We start from the raw sequence: 14,703 nt of genomic DNA on the forward strand, positions 1-14,703 counted from the left end.
CTTATCCTATCACTTAAGGAAATGAGAATCATTTTTTATTCCGGAAGGAAAAGGCATTTAGTGGAAGGAAGGAGCCCACGGCTGCAGGGTCCTGTTAGGAGGTCAGCCCTGCTTGGCTGTGCCTGTCACTGAGGCCAGCCACTTCGCATATAATTCAGACAAAGACAGTGCCGTCGAATGGCTTACTATGATGGGAGATATTAATCCATTAAATCTTATAAATAGCAGGAGTCACACTTTAGTCTGAACCAAATTACTGCAAACATTTTCCTTTTGGGAGGGAAAGAAAAGAGTTTCCTGTCAGATGTAATTAAACTTGCCCTGCAGTGGGGTCAGGGCCGCTGTACGGCAGGCACACGCACACCTCGGGCTCTGTGTGACTCCGTCTCCCTCTGGGTATCAGCTCCGTCCGCTCCCTCACCTCCTCCAGGGCAGGCCGGTGCTGCAGCCTGACCTTGTCAACAAGATCCTCTGTCACCTCTGCCTGCCACACGACCACCTCGACCCCCTCCCGCGCCCCATGCCCCGTGGTGTTTGGCACCATTGCCCCCTACGCATATTACGCCTGTACTTGTTTATTGTCTTCTTGTCTGTCCCTTCCCCGCGAGCCTCTTGAGAGCAGGGCCTTCATGTGACCAGCGACCACCCCGTCCCAGCGCTAGACCAGCCCTGGGCCCCAGAGTAGGTGCTCAGATATGTGATGGGCGAACGGAAGGGAGTGGACCTCAGAGGACCAGCTTTCCTTCCTGGCTCTCGGGTAGAAAGTGCACTTCCATGGCCTGGAGCCACGGGGCCAGGAGACGCAGACGGGAAGAACGTCGCACGGGCTCCTCATAGCAGATGCCACGGGCCGCCCTTTGGGGGCAGGAGACCAGCCTTGGAAACCACAAGAGTGGTGTGTGTGGCCGCTGGGTCCAGTCCATTCATCGGGGGCTCCCAAGGGGCTGCTTCGTGTGGCTGTGGAGGGAGGACAGTGGAGACAGAGGCTGCACGTTCGCAGTGCCCACGTCACAGGCGGGGCGAGCTTCCCCGGCCTCTGCCCGCGGCGTCGTGCCCCCCTCCCCCCGTCTCCTCCCTGCACCCCCTGTGGCGGCCGACACTCTCTCAACACTTGCTAACGAAGGCTCACGTGTCCCCTAGGATCCCGGGCCGGCTGAACGACCGCAGGACCCCCCTGGGGGAGCTGAACTGGATCTTCACGGCCATCACAGACACCATCGCGTGGAACGTGCTCCCTCGCGGTGAGGCGGCCGGGCCGGTCAGCATGGGGCGGGCGGGCTGCAGCCTCGCAGCTGGGGGACACAGGCCCATGGAATAAGGGAAGCGAAACGGAAGCAACGAGACCTTGTCCGGGAGGAAAGTGGGGGGGGGGCACGGTGGAGAAGGAGGCAGCGAGAGCCTCCGGAGGGTTCCGTGAGTCACAGAGCGTCAAGCACCAAGAGCGGTGGTGGATGAGCTCCATGTTCAGCGTCTGTGCTGATGCTACTGTGTTACCTTCTAGACAGACTCAGGACTCACCTTTGTTCATAAAAACTGCCACGGTCCCTAGTTCTTAAAACCGGAAGTGTTATTATAAGACTTGTCTGTATTTATTCCTGACCGACTCGCTGGGGGTCCATGTTTGTATCCGTATGAGCATGTGGGTGCGTATTGCCAATGGGAAGCTGGTGTATCAGCCTCAGCTTGCTTGTAAAAAGTTCTATAGAAGTAAATTTGTATATTTATTTGGCTTTAAATGCTGGACATGAGCCACTCAAGGTGCCTTTTTATGTTTTATCTGCCCTCAGATCTCTTCCAAAAGCTCTTCAGACAGGACCTGTTGGTGGCTAGTCTATTTCGAAATTTTCTACTGGCAGAAAGGATCATGAGGTCGTATAGCTGCACCCCCGTCAGCAGCCCACGCCTGCCCCCCACATACATGCATGCCATGTGGTAAGTGTCCCGGCCGACGGTGCCGGACAAGGTGACATTCTCCCCGTGGCTTGGGTTCCGTGCGTTTCCGCAGTGGGACAAGTTTGATGGCATTACGGGAGGCAAAATGGGAAGACTTGTCACCAAGCTCAGAGACCCGGGTGGTGCGGGCGCTACTGGCACAGTCCTTCCTGAAGCTGTCTGCCAGGAGGAAGCGCGGGCCCCTTCAGAGGCCTGACGATCCAGGACCTCGGGGCAGCGTGCCCGCACACGAGCCTCTGGCTCCACAGAGACCGGTGTTGAGAGAAGAAAACGCCAGCCGGGCTTAGGAAGCGGGCCCCATGCTGCTGCATCCGACTGTCGCTGTTGGTGTGTGTGCTACTTCACAGCACACGCGCGTGCCCAGCCACGCACACACAGCCACACATGCTCACGAGTGAGATCTCCACAACTATTGTTCTAGTTTCCCCAGATTGGACGGTTGCTACTTACACTACCAGCAGCAGTAGCAGCAGCGGCACTAACATAACATGGCTTCCCCTTGGGCCCCCGAGCAGCGACGTTTGGTTCCTCCTGTCTCCTTGTTTCCGTAACACAGGCAGAATTTGCGGCAGCACTAAAACGGGCGACAGCAAAGGTGCCTGTCCGTGGGAGAAACCCTCGTACGGATACTTAAAAATGGCCGTTCACTCACTCCACTCACGGTGTATCTTCCTGGTGAGGTTTATTCCAGCCAGTGATTGTTTTTTTTAAATACACGCATGACTGCTTTCCTGCGGCACTGAAAACGCAGGGGGGTGTAGATGCACTGCCCTCGGCCCCTTGGGAAATCAGGAAGCAAGACTCTCATCTGTGAGGGAAATGGGAACAGGCTGTGCTGGCCGCTAAACAGTCCCACGCATCGCCCGCACCCGGCGTTCACAGGATGAAACGGCTCTGCCGCAGCGACCACAGGCAGAGGGGCCACCATAGTCACCGCGTGGCAGGTGGGTCACGTGCAGAGTGGCCCCGCCACGCTGCAACTGGGAGGGTATTCGAAGGCCATTGTGGCACTTAGAGTGAATAATCAGAGTGAAGACTCACCTTTCTGGAAGAGTGGATCCTCAAAACTGCCTGTTCCCTTAAGAAAAGTGATGTGTTAACTCCTATTTCTTCCGAACCAGCTTTTATAAAATATGTATTATAAAAAAGGGAAGAAAGAGGTGAAAATGCTGCATGAGCCCAGTGCCACATCTGGTCTTGGAAGGAAAAGTGGCAAAGCCACAGGAAATGGGCGTCACACCAGCTGCACGGAGTGGAGGGCCCCCTGGTCCCCAGCGCCACTGGCCGAGCAGACTCCTCAGGGTGCAAGGCTCCGCCTGTCGGACAAGTGGCCTGCGTCCTGCCGACACCCCAACACGGCGCCTCAAGAGCATTTTCCAGTTGACACGTCCATCTCTGGCCGCAGAAATGCCTCCCGTGCGGTAGCTCAGCCACACAGAGCAACAGCCGCGCGGGGAGGGAGGTGGCAGAGCCAGGCCGGAGCAGGGAGCAGGCGGGAGTGGGGGCGCCCCGGGAAGGAGGCAGGTGCAGACAGCCCCCTCCTCATGTCTTCCCGGACCCCTTTCCCAGGATTGACCCCCTACAGCGTCTGAGCTCCGGAGTGTGTGAGAACTCAACAGAAGGTCCAAACCCCAGACGTGACGCAGCACCGTGCGATCCCGCCATCGCTGCTGAGGACACCTGACCTGGCCCGCGCCAGAGGCCGGCTCGTGCCCTCTCTCCCGCACGGTTAGCCCCCCTGGGTCTCCCACAGCAAAGCTGCATCTGTCACACAAACATAAACAGCACAGCGGCCCACGGGGGTGCAGCGAACGTGGGCATAGCCTCACGGCATGTGAAGCGGGTGGAATGGCTGGCAGCCATATGTGTGCACCGGGCCGTCCCGCCTCCCTGGTCTGGCCTCCCCGAGCACGTCAGGGCCCCTCTGCGGCTGGAACGTACCCAGGCCACCGGGGTCGCGTCAGGGTTCGGCCTTCACGGTCCCCCGTTGTGCAGAGCGCCATCTGGCCTGCCGCCCTCCCTTGCTCCCTGTACGAGGACCCCGGTTGCTGCAGCTCGGGCTCTGTGGGCAGCAGACTCGTGCTGGAGCTGGACCTGGGCTCCGAGGTCCCGTGTTCGTCCATGAGGCCACGAGTAGGTGCAGGACAGGTTGCAGGGTGTTGTGGGTGAGTGACCCAAAAGGGCCAGGTTGAAAAATGGGGCCCCTCGCATCGCCAGCGTGTACGGACCCTGGGCTGCCCAGGCCTGCGTTCGGGCTGGTGGGGTCCTGGTGCTGCGCCGGTGAGAGGCCGCCGTTCTGGGAGGAGGCTGCTGTCAGGGGCGTGGACCGTAAAGGATGGATTTTCTGGAAGCATGCAGCAGGTCTGGAGTGGCCCAACTCCTGAAAGCGCGTCCGCCATCCGGGCAGAACTTGGGGCCCATGAGCCTGGAAGGGCTTCAGTCGGCAGGAGTCTCCCAGCCCCTTGTCTGCCCCAGTCCTGCGGGGGCGTCGATGCCGGAGCAGCGCGGGGCGAGGGGCAGAGGGCCCAGTGCTGACGGCAAGCCTGCATCACCAACACTCGGCTCCAGGGGGCAGTTTGGACCCACAGTGAAGTTTTAAAAAGAGTAGTCATAAGTTCGCATTTTCATTTCCAATTTCCTCACTTTAAAATGTTGATAACCAATGCAGTATTTTTTAATTTTTTTTAACGTTTATTTCTGAGAGACAGAGTGAGAGTGAGAGAGGGGCGGGTGGGGGCGGGGGGTGTCGGGACACAGAATCAGAAGCAGCTCCAGGCTCTGAGCTGTCAGCACAGAGCCCAATGCAGGGCTTGAACTCACAGACCATGAGATCGTGACCTGAGATGGAGTTGGACACTCAACCAACTGAGCCCCCCAGGTGTCCCCACCAATACAGGATTTTTAAAACCATTGCTGAGACCAAACCAAACCAATGGGGGCCGCCGATGTAGCCCTGCTGGGTGCTTGCTCGGCTCCGGGACCCCAGATGCCCTGGGGGACGGAAGCAGGGAGCTCTGCGCCTGGTGCCCCCCGGGCCCCTGAAGCCTGGTAGCCGTGCAGGGGCAAGGCATCCATGGTGGCCTGGGCCCTCCTTTAGCGAGCCTGCCCTGCTTCACCATTGGCCTCGAAGGCCATTTCCAATTGGGGTGTTTTTTGGAAAGGCTTGATATCATGGCTTCCGATCTTTATATGCTGAGAAAGGCCATGTATGTAAAACTACAGGGTTCTCCTGCAGAGATCAGTGGTGGTGAGATTTGCAGGGAGGAGAATCATATGCGTACAGCACACGTCCCCCCCAGATAGGGTTTTCCTAATGACGGTGCCAGCATGAGTCTATAGCCAGAGAGTAAACATTAGTCCCATTAAATGTTGAAAATTACGCCATTAACCTACTTTGATCAGGACTTGAATGTGAAAGCAGGCTTTAGATTTCAAGGAGAAAATGCTCATAGAAACATGATCAAGCAGCGATGGCCAGAAACGTTGTCTGACCAGGTGCCGTCGGCGCCACTGTGGCAGCCCCAGCCTCCTTCCCTCTCCCCAAACCCCCCCCCCCCCCCGGCTGCAGCTTCTGCAGTGCCAGGGCCCTGCGTCCTGGGGGAGGGGCTGGCCTGCGGCGGGAGCCACCCCACCCGTGCTGTTCCCTCTCACTGCCACCAGAGCACACGGAGACACGGGCGTTTCTGGCCATTGCGAGTTCACTGAGCACGCAGGAAATTCAAGGGGACTCGTTTAGTGGTAAACGAGTTTAGTGGTAAACAGACCCCACACACACACACAACCAAATTGGGAGTGGTCACAATGTTTTTTTTAAGTTTATTTAGTTAAGAGAGAGAGAGGGAGAGAGAATCCCAAGCAGGCTCTGCCCTGTCAGCACAGCCCCTGATGCAGGGCTTGAACTCATGAACCGTGAGATCATAACCTGAGCCGAGGTTGGAAGCTTAACTGACTGAGCCCCCCAGGCACCCCATGATCGCAGTTTTTTAAATGCTGTTCATAGGTAAGTGACCGAGGCCCCGTGCGTGGACTGGCTTCCGTGTCCAGCTGCTGCCAGCCTGCGGGGCCACCTTGTTTTCCGTTCACACCCAGGGGCGTCTGGAAGTGCCATCTGGACGGTCTTTGCTTCCCAGGGGAGCGTCTGCAGTGACAAATCTTGGCCCCACACACGCTCACCCTCACGCTAAACAGCAAAAGGCGGGAAGTGAGTGTGAAGGTCACGCTTGCAGATTTCCACGCTCTCCCGGGTTTTAGGGAGATGTTGACTTGCCCTTGCGCTTTCCAAGGGCAAGGTGCTGAGGTGGTTTCTAACTAGATGCTCACAGAGGGGCAGCCGTGCTTCCCAGAGTGGCCAGTGTGGCCCGGCCGCCGTGGCATGGGTCCAGGGAGGAGACCACCTGGAGACGGTGATAGGCTGTATTTCTTTATACAGTCCTTCGGAGTTGTTTCATGCGGAGTCAGAGGACAGAAAGGCTGGGTGCAAATACCAGGTTAAGCACCTGGGGAGCCCGCAGCCGCACCCCTGCTCACCCACTGACCCGGCTGCCAGCTTCGTGAAGGAGAGTCTGTTGCTCATTCTGTGTAGCCGAGCGTGAGCTATGGGGACCCCAGCTTCCCGGCGCCCCACGGTGGCCAACCCCAGGGCCACAACTCGTTTCTGCTCTCGCCTGGCATCTGTGTCTAATGCGCCGCATCCAGAGGGGCCGGGAAGGCGCAGGTCCCAGGTGGCAGGCGGGCCGCTCACCCCTGTCCGTGAGGGACCAAGCCGTGGTGTCGGGCGCAGAGAGGGGACAGCGTGAGGCCCAGACACCAAGGAGGTTGTGCCCCGCTGTGCTCACGTTCTGTCTGCCATGTTGCCCGGGTGCCCGGTGCTGGCGTGGCCTTGCCGCAGAGCTGGTTTGGTGACGAGCCACATTAGAACGATGCCCTCCGCTCTTCCCCTCCCTCCGCGTCAGCAGGCTGGAGCTGGTACACCCCCAGGGAGCATGACCGAGGTTTTCAGGAGCGTGCAATAAATGATGCACCGCCCAGTCCCTGCAGGCCTGGGTGGTGATGGAGAAGCTGGATTCTGAGCAGGGGAAGGAGGGGACAAAGCCCAACAGAAGCCGAGGTTAAAGCACCAAGCAGTCTCCATTTGGACTTGGCTTCAGGCGGGGCGCTAATGACAAGCGATCGGCCGGCTCCTGCTCAGTCTTTGATGTGGAGCCACCGGGGACTCGTTCTCCTTCACTTTCGATTTCTGCAGGTCTTGAAACCTCGCCTCTCTCGGCGCTAATAACCTGTGCTTTCCGTTCCCGTCAAGGGCGCCTCGCCCGCTGAGCGCCCGCTGCAGATGGAGGCCGCGCGCTCTTGGAAGGCGCTTCTCCCTGCCCACTCCTTGGGCGTCTGCCATCAGAGCCCCGTTTCCTGAAAACCCAGGCGCCTGCCTGCACGGCACGTTTTCCTGGATGGTGACTCACCACTGAGCTGCGTCTGCCCCACGCCGCGGGATCCGATCGGCTGGCCGGGCTGTCGCGGTGGCCCCCCCCCCCGCCCCCGCTGATGTGGCGGGGCCGCCTCGCGGGCTGTGGGAAGTGCGAATGCAGACACCTCCCAGGTTGGCACCTGCCTGGGCTCCGGAGCCCGGCAGCCCATCGCCACGGCCATAGGCTTCCCAGGACTCCCGTTCCCACTCTCCCTGAGTGAGGATCCAAATTAAGACACCAAGTTCATTTTGATTTCACCCTGAAAACACAGCCAGTTTTACCCACGCTTGTGCTTCGGGGCTTTCGTGGGGGCTCAGGTCCCCGAGTGCACCCTTTCTTCCTGTGAGCACCAGCGGCCAGAGGCTGGAGAGGGCCACCAGCCTGCCGCAGCTGCACACGTGCCATCGTCTTCAACACTGTGGGCCAGGTCCCTTCCTCTTCCCTTAGCTGGCTGGGCCCCCCGCCCACAGCCCTGAGCCGTTTCCCTGCCTCACTCCCAGTGAGCGCAGTGGCTCCCCTGCTCCAAGGCTCCCTGTCACATCCACAGCCGCCAGCCCCTGTGCACAAATGAAAGCACACGTCCGAGGCTTCTTGAGGACCCGGTCCCCAAGGGAGGGGCCGGCCAGCCAGTGACCACGCGAGGCACACTCTCAGAAGGACTGTCACCCTCTGGCCCTGGTGCGGCCCCATGGGGCTTTCACTCTTTGGAGGGACCTATCAGCGCCATGAGACCCCATGGTGGCCTCTCCTGGTGGGGCCTGGTTCCCCCGACACCCTGCCCAGGACCCCCCACCAGGACGGAGGACAGCTGCAGCGGCCTTTTTGTGGGGGGACCGTCCTTGCCTCGTGATCTTGATGAGAGGGCTGAGGAGGGCGTGTCGCCCACTATCCGCGAGTGCGGCTCCAGGTGCCCGGCGCAGCGGCTGTAGCAGACTTCCGTGGCCAGACACCCCCCTGCACCCCTTCACACCTTCACCTGCCCCCAGCTTGTATGCGCTTGCTTCCAACTCCTCAAGTTCAAGTTTTTATTAGATTAAATTCAAGGAATTTTTATAGAGCTTAATTGCAGTAATCGACTTTGTTTCTGTCTAACAGAGAGTTAAGTATCTCCCTCAACGCTGCTGGAGAACATTCTGCCTGCAGCCCGGCCACTTATTGGGCATATGGGAACTATTTATTGCTTGTTCTTTGAGGCACTTTTGATTATGTGCTGATTGCCTCTTAATTAGATCGAAGGGGGAAGGGTGTGCTTGTTCAGAGGGCCGGTCTGGGAAAACTGGAATATATTTTGTGTGTTTGAATCATGACAGAGAGCCCTCCAGGCTGCTCTTTGTCTTACGTGTTTCCTGTGTTTCTGGCTGTTTACGTTTTTCATTCCCGATGTGGCCCCCTCTGGGGATGTGGGGAAACAGTGCCCCCTTCCCCACAGTCACGCGGGGCGTCAGTCTGACAAACAGCAGGTGGAACCCTGCCTCTCAGGAGTCGCCCTGGGATGAGAGGTGGACGTGCCAGGAGCCAGACCCGCAGGCTGGCCCCCAGTGTCCACGAGAAAGGGAAGGGAGAGCAGGGGCGAAGGAACCTTGTGTCCACACCACGCACGCGTCCCATCTGTGGCCAGAAAGTGAGGCGGTCGCCTGCATCAGTGTAGAACTAATGCTGAGCGCCGTGAGCGGCCCTCGTCACTCGGCGCCCTGCCGAGGCCCCCGCTACCCGAGGGCCCCAAGGACCCTGCGAGCAGCACAGTTGTTGCCCCAGACGGGGACACCGACCCCCCGGGAGGCGGAGCCACGCACGCCGGGCCATCGGGCGCACCCTGGCCGCCTTGTGTGTGTTTTGAGCCAGGTCCCAATGCTGAGAGAAACCGGCGGAGAGGTGGCCAGGGTCCCACGTCAGAGCGACTTGCTCTCCTCTCAAACAAGGACACGGACACCTCATCCTGAGTGGCTCCTGTCGGGCACAGGCCCAGGCAGCTGATGGTGGGGGCCAGTCCTGATTCGGTGCGGGCTGAGGGGCCACTCAGCACAGGGGGGGTTCCAGACGGAGCCGCCTTCTGGCCCCACGCTGGCTGTTTCTGATGAAGCACCGTGACGCGTTTGTGGGCAACACTGCCACTGTCCAGCCACCACAGTGCCACAGCTGCTTCGCGGGCAAGGACAGGCCGTGGCAGCCAAGTCAGGGGCAGGAGCTATGGCACAAAGGGAGACAGTCCCTTCATTTCTCCTGAGCTCTTTTCTCAGTTAAATTCAAAGAGAAGCAATGTTAACACACAAGACGGCTTCAGGGTCCCCTCTGCCCCCCGTGGCCAGGTGCCTTCCTCCTCCTCCTGTGGACCGGGTCCCCTCTGCCCCCGTGGCCAGGGCCCATTCCAGAAGAGCGGTCAGTAAGGCCCTGCGGGCGTCCCTCTGCTCCCTCCGCAGGCAAGCCTGGGACCTGGCCGTCGACATTTGCCTCTCGCAGCTGCCCACCATCATCGAGGAAGGCACCGCGTTTCGGGTGAGTCCTGCAAGGGCGTCCGTGTGGTCCGCCGGGGTGGCGCCCAGGGCGCTGGGGGGGTCAGGTTTCGTTCACCCGCCTGGGAAGCAGTGCAGTCAGCAGAGGCTTGGAAGATCACACCCACCAGGGGTTAGGGACCTTGAGATGGCAAAGCCCTTGAGAAGTATCCTCTCTGAAACTGCTGCTCCTGGTGTGCACTCCCCGAGCCGTGTTGCAGACTCTGCCCTTTACCTGGCATGGATTCTGCGTTTCCCAAGACTCCTGCCTGGAACCTGCGAGGGTGTGAAGCTCGGCCCTGAGGGGATAGCTGGTCCCCAGGGGCCTGGGTCAGGGGGGCCTCACAGCCCCTCCCCACTGGCCCCTCCCCCTCCTGCCGCTTCCCCACCTCCCGTTTTCTCTCGGGGTCTGTCTGGCAAGTGCTCACTGTGCACCGAGTCTGAGCACACTGCAGACTCAACTCCTCCCTCGACAACCCTGAGAAAGGAGTAGGGGCGTCACACCGTCAAGTTAGAGCGCGGCTAGGACCAGACGGAGGGTGTGGGGAGCGCGTATGCGCCCTCTGACCCCCACGGGAAGGGGAGGCTTTCAGGTCTGGGAGGAGCTGGGCAGCGGGGGACATTGGGCACCTCAGGGCCATCTGAGAGCCAGGCAAGTCGGAGGGCTGGACCGGCTGGTCAGAGCCCCTAGCCTTCTGCACCCACACCGTCATCTCTGGCCCAACCCAAGACTCTGGTGGGCAAGCCCACCCCCTGTGCCTCAGTCTCCTCATTTTACAGGAGAATCAGGGCGGTATCCAATTGAAGGAGCTCAGGACTGGAGGAGTTCACACAGGCTGAGTGCTCGGGTCTAGCGTGGGGGGTGTGCGTGTGCGTGTGTGTGTGTGTGTGCATGTGGGGGGTGGGGGTGCATGTATGTGTGCACATCTGTGAGGGGTATGAATACTCAGTACGTGTGTGTATATGTATGTGTGAGTGTGCATGTGGGGTACGTGTATGTTTACATGGGGTGTATCTGTGTGTGTGAGGTGTGTGTGCACGTGTGGATATACATGTATGTGTGCATCTGTAGAGTGTGTTTACATGTGTGTATGTGTGTATCTCTATGTGGGTCTCCATGTGCATCTGTGCACATATACAAGCATATCTCTGGTGTGTCTGTGCAAGTGTGTTTATGTGTGGGGTGTATGGGTACACATGTGTGTGCAGGCATATTATCTGCAGGGGTATGCTTATGTACACGTGGGGGGTGTCCATGTACATTTGTGCATGTTTGAGCAATGCATGTCCATGCACATGTGTGGGTATCTGTGTATATGTGTACACGTGTGCATTGTGCATACCTATAGGGTAGATATCTGTGGTACATGTGGGTGGGTGTGTGTGAGGTGTGTCCATCTACATGAGTACATGTGTGTGTGTGCATGTGTTCATTGTGCATACCTGAGTGTGTCTGTGTACGTGTATGCACATGTATGTGTATCTGTGGGTATGTGTCTCTACGTGTGTGTGTTTCTGTGTGGGGGTGTGCTGTGTATACATGTGTGCCTGTGTATGTACATGTGTGTATCTGGGGTGTGGTGCATGTGTGCATATCTGTAGGGTGTGGCTCCATGTGGGAGGGTGTATGTGTGTATACTTGTGTGTATGTGTACATGTGTGTACATGAGTGCATAGCTGTGTGGACAGCTGTGTGTGTACATGCATGTGTATCTGTGTGGGGTGTGTCCACGTCCATGTGTGTTCATGTATCTGTGTCCCTACATGTACATGTGTGCATTGTGTGTATCTCCAGGGTGGGTGTACATGTTTATCTGTGGGAGGTATTCATGTGCATATGTACATATCTGTATGTGCTCATCTGTATCATTGCCTTGTATGTCCATGCACATGTGTGCATATCTGTGTGTGATCCATGTAGGCACGTGTCTGCACGTGTGTGTGCATGTGATCAGACAGGTTCATATCTGTGCGCATGTGTGCAGGTGCGTTTCTGTGTGGGCGCGTGTGTGTATGTGTGTGTGGTCTGTGCAGGTGCATGTGTGTTTGGAGTATAACTCCTCCAATGGTCTAATGCCCCAGTGGAGGGGGCGATGGGCTGAGAGGCTTCCTCTCCGGTTTACCTCCTATTTCCTCCCCTTTTATTGCTCAAATATCTTCACATTTTAGTATGAACACTTGAAGCCTCCAGCAAAGTTGAAAGATAATACAGCGAGCACCTGGGTGCCCACGGTCCTGCCATTAATATTTGCTGCAGTTGCTTGAGCGCATCCATCCCTCTCGCAGGGTGCCTTGCGTCCCCAGAGAGCCGGCAAGGCCTGCGCTCGGCTCTCAGCAGCGCACGTGACCCCTTCCCGCCGGGCCCACACTTGTGACAGGGACCGGGCTCGTGCAGTCAGGGAACTCCGTGGGGACACCCCGGGCCTCCCCTCCGCTGCAGCTGGCGGCCCTCCCAAGTGCCTCTGCTCGCCGAAGGAGGCCAGGGCCTGTCGCCACAAACACGTGTTTGAAAAACCTAATACAATTTCGGCTTTCTATACCGTGTATGGTTTTACTTTGTACCTTAGGGGATCAGAAGTCTACACTCTCAAGTAAAACAGTACAGTTTCTGCATTATTACCTTTCCGCTCCACTGCACAGTACACTTCACGGATCTCAGTGCTTCATTTCTGATCTGCTGGAATCAGTGTTCTGCATATGGGAATAATTTCCGCAGATTGTGATAGGGAGGGGCACCTGACGTAGATCCTGTGCTAGCTTTCTTGCTTTGTTTTCACTTTTTTGGGAGCAGAACATACATAGAGAAACTTGCACATCCTGAGTGTGAGGCTGGAGGAGTTTTCGTAAGAGAAGCACCCAGACCAACCAGCCACATGTCAGAGTCCCCAGACGCCCCAGATCGAGCACCACGTGCTAGAGCCCCCCAGAAGCCCCTTCCTACTGCCTTCTTCGTGCTTTCCCAAGCATAGCCGCCGTCCTGCCTGGTTTTGTGTGCTGTGTCAATGGGATCCTACAGGACATGGCCTTCGGGCTTTCACTCGACATTACGTCTGCTCCCACAGTTGGAGCTGTCGTCACCATGGGGGACAGCCCAAAGGTCAAGTGCCCATCCTCTGGCCAGTGGACTTTGGAGTTTGCAGGTAGCACCCCCACAAGTAGTGCCAGCCGGTGCCAGGCTGAGCCATTGGTCCCTGACGGGAAGGAGAAACCAGTAATGCTGATTATATATTAATGTATTTTTTTATCTCAGTTACTGAGTTTTTTGGTGCCCCCTTAAATTTAGTGGGTTCTGCTAATTTCTTACGTGGCTTTGGTGCGTTTGTGTCAGGGCACACACTGGAAGTGAGATTTCCGGTCACCAGGCACGTGTGTGGTCCATTTTAGTAGACACTGCTGGGCACTTTTCCTGGGATCGAACCAGCTTCTACCTCTGAGCAGCTTATGAGAGTTTTAGTTGCCCTGTGTCCTCACAAACACTTGGTATTTTCTACCCTTTTTCCCTTTATTTGGCTGTTGTGTTTCCATGTGAAGAGGTGTTTCACTGAGATTTTATCTTGTATTTCCCTGATGGTTAATACTGTTGAACCCTATTTTGTATTTTCCTTTGCCATTTGAATATCCTCCTTTGTAAGTTGCCTGATGAAGTCTTTTGGTTTTTCTTTTATGTTAACTGTTTCCTATCAGTTTGTAGTGGTGTGTATCTAATCTGAATACAAGTCCATCACTCATTGTGAATATCCTTTTTCTTTCTTTCTTTTTTTAACTGTATGGACTTTGTTTTCACTTTTTTAAGGTTTTTTCCTGGAACAGAAGTTTCTTATTTTAACCTCCAATTCATCCATTTTTTTCTCACATACTTAAGACTTTTGGTATCCTGTTTAAGAAATGTTTACTTTGAGATGAACACCTTTTAGAAGGTGTTCTCTTTTTCTTCTGAAAGCCTGATCGTTTCACTTTTCCCCTTAGATTTGCAGTCTCTCTGAGATTTACTAGTATGGATGGTGTGAGGTAGGGGTCAAGATACGCATTTCCACACGTGGATGTTGAGCTTACCCAGTGTTATTCACATCGAACCCAGCAACCATCTGCATGGGCTGCTCCTGGGTTCTCAGCTCTGCCTTTTTGACCCCTGCATCCTTGCACAGGACCGAGCAGGCTTGATTATGAAAGCAGGTTTGATAGGGATCCCATGGATGCATAGACGGCTGAGGGGGCAGGCGGCATCTCCACAGCGCTGAGTCCTACTGTCCATCATCGTGACTGCCAGTGGGGTCTTTCTAAAATGTTCTTTTATCTTTCTTCCCATATATATTGTTTATGGGAGAGTTTTTGCAGGAGGATTACTAAACTCACTACTTTGTTCTAATAATTCTCCTACAAATTGCTGGCCTTATTTTAAAACATCATTGTCAAATATACCAAAACAAAGCCCGGCATGTTTGTCACTCGCCCAAGGTCAGCAGCTGGGGGGACGGATTTTAATTAACAACAGAAAGGAGACTGATGGGAACTGGTACTTGGGGAGTGTGGACGATGGAGTTTCTTGAGGGACGCAAAGAGCCCATCTGCAGCAGGGCTCCGACAGGCTGTGGAATTTGAATTCCATTTGGCAGTTTTCCTTTGTCTCCTCTTTTAAGTGGTGAGGTCATGGTGAGTAGCGAGTTGTCTGTGAGGACAGACACCAGGCAGTGTAGCCGTGTCTGGACCGGGGATGGTAAGTGAGAAGAAGATGAGGTGTGTTGAGATTAACTGCGTCCTCTGCGTCTGAATCACGCAGGGATCAGGTGGCTCTTTGTGCC

At 56.5% G+C, this 14,703-nt stretch overlaps 1 protein-coding gene across 2 annotated transcripts in view; it reads left to right on the forward strand.

Annotated features, from left to right (window-relative positions):
- The window catches only part of RPTOR (regulatory associated protein of MTOR complex 1), a 329,175-nt gene that overhangs the window by 225,102 nt on the left and 89,370 nt on the right, over positions 1–14,703 (forward strand). For both annotated transcript variants that reach the window (XM_039226302.1, XM_039226303.1), the window contains exons 8-10: positions 1,141–1,241; positions 1,788–1,932; positions 9,833–9,908. In XM_039226302.1, coding sequence (XP_039082233.1) covers positions 1,141–1,241; positions 1,788–1,932; positions 9,833–9,908 — 322 coding nt within the window. The remainder of the gene's footprint in view (positions 1–1,140; positions 1,242–1,787; positions 1,933–9,832; positions 9,909–14,703) is intronic.

This window comes from Hyaena hyaena, unplaced genomic scaffold (assembly GCF_003009895.1).
Source record: "Hyaena hyaena isolate Hyena2069 unplaced genomic scaffold, ASM300989v1 scaffold_21, whole genome shotgun sequence".
Lineage (NCBI taxonomy): Eukaryota > Metazoa > Chordata > Mammalia > Carnivora > Hyaenidae > Hyaena > Hyaena hyaena.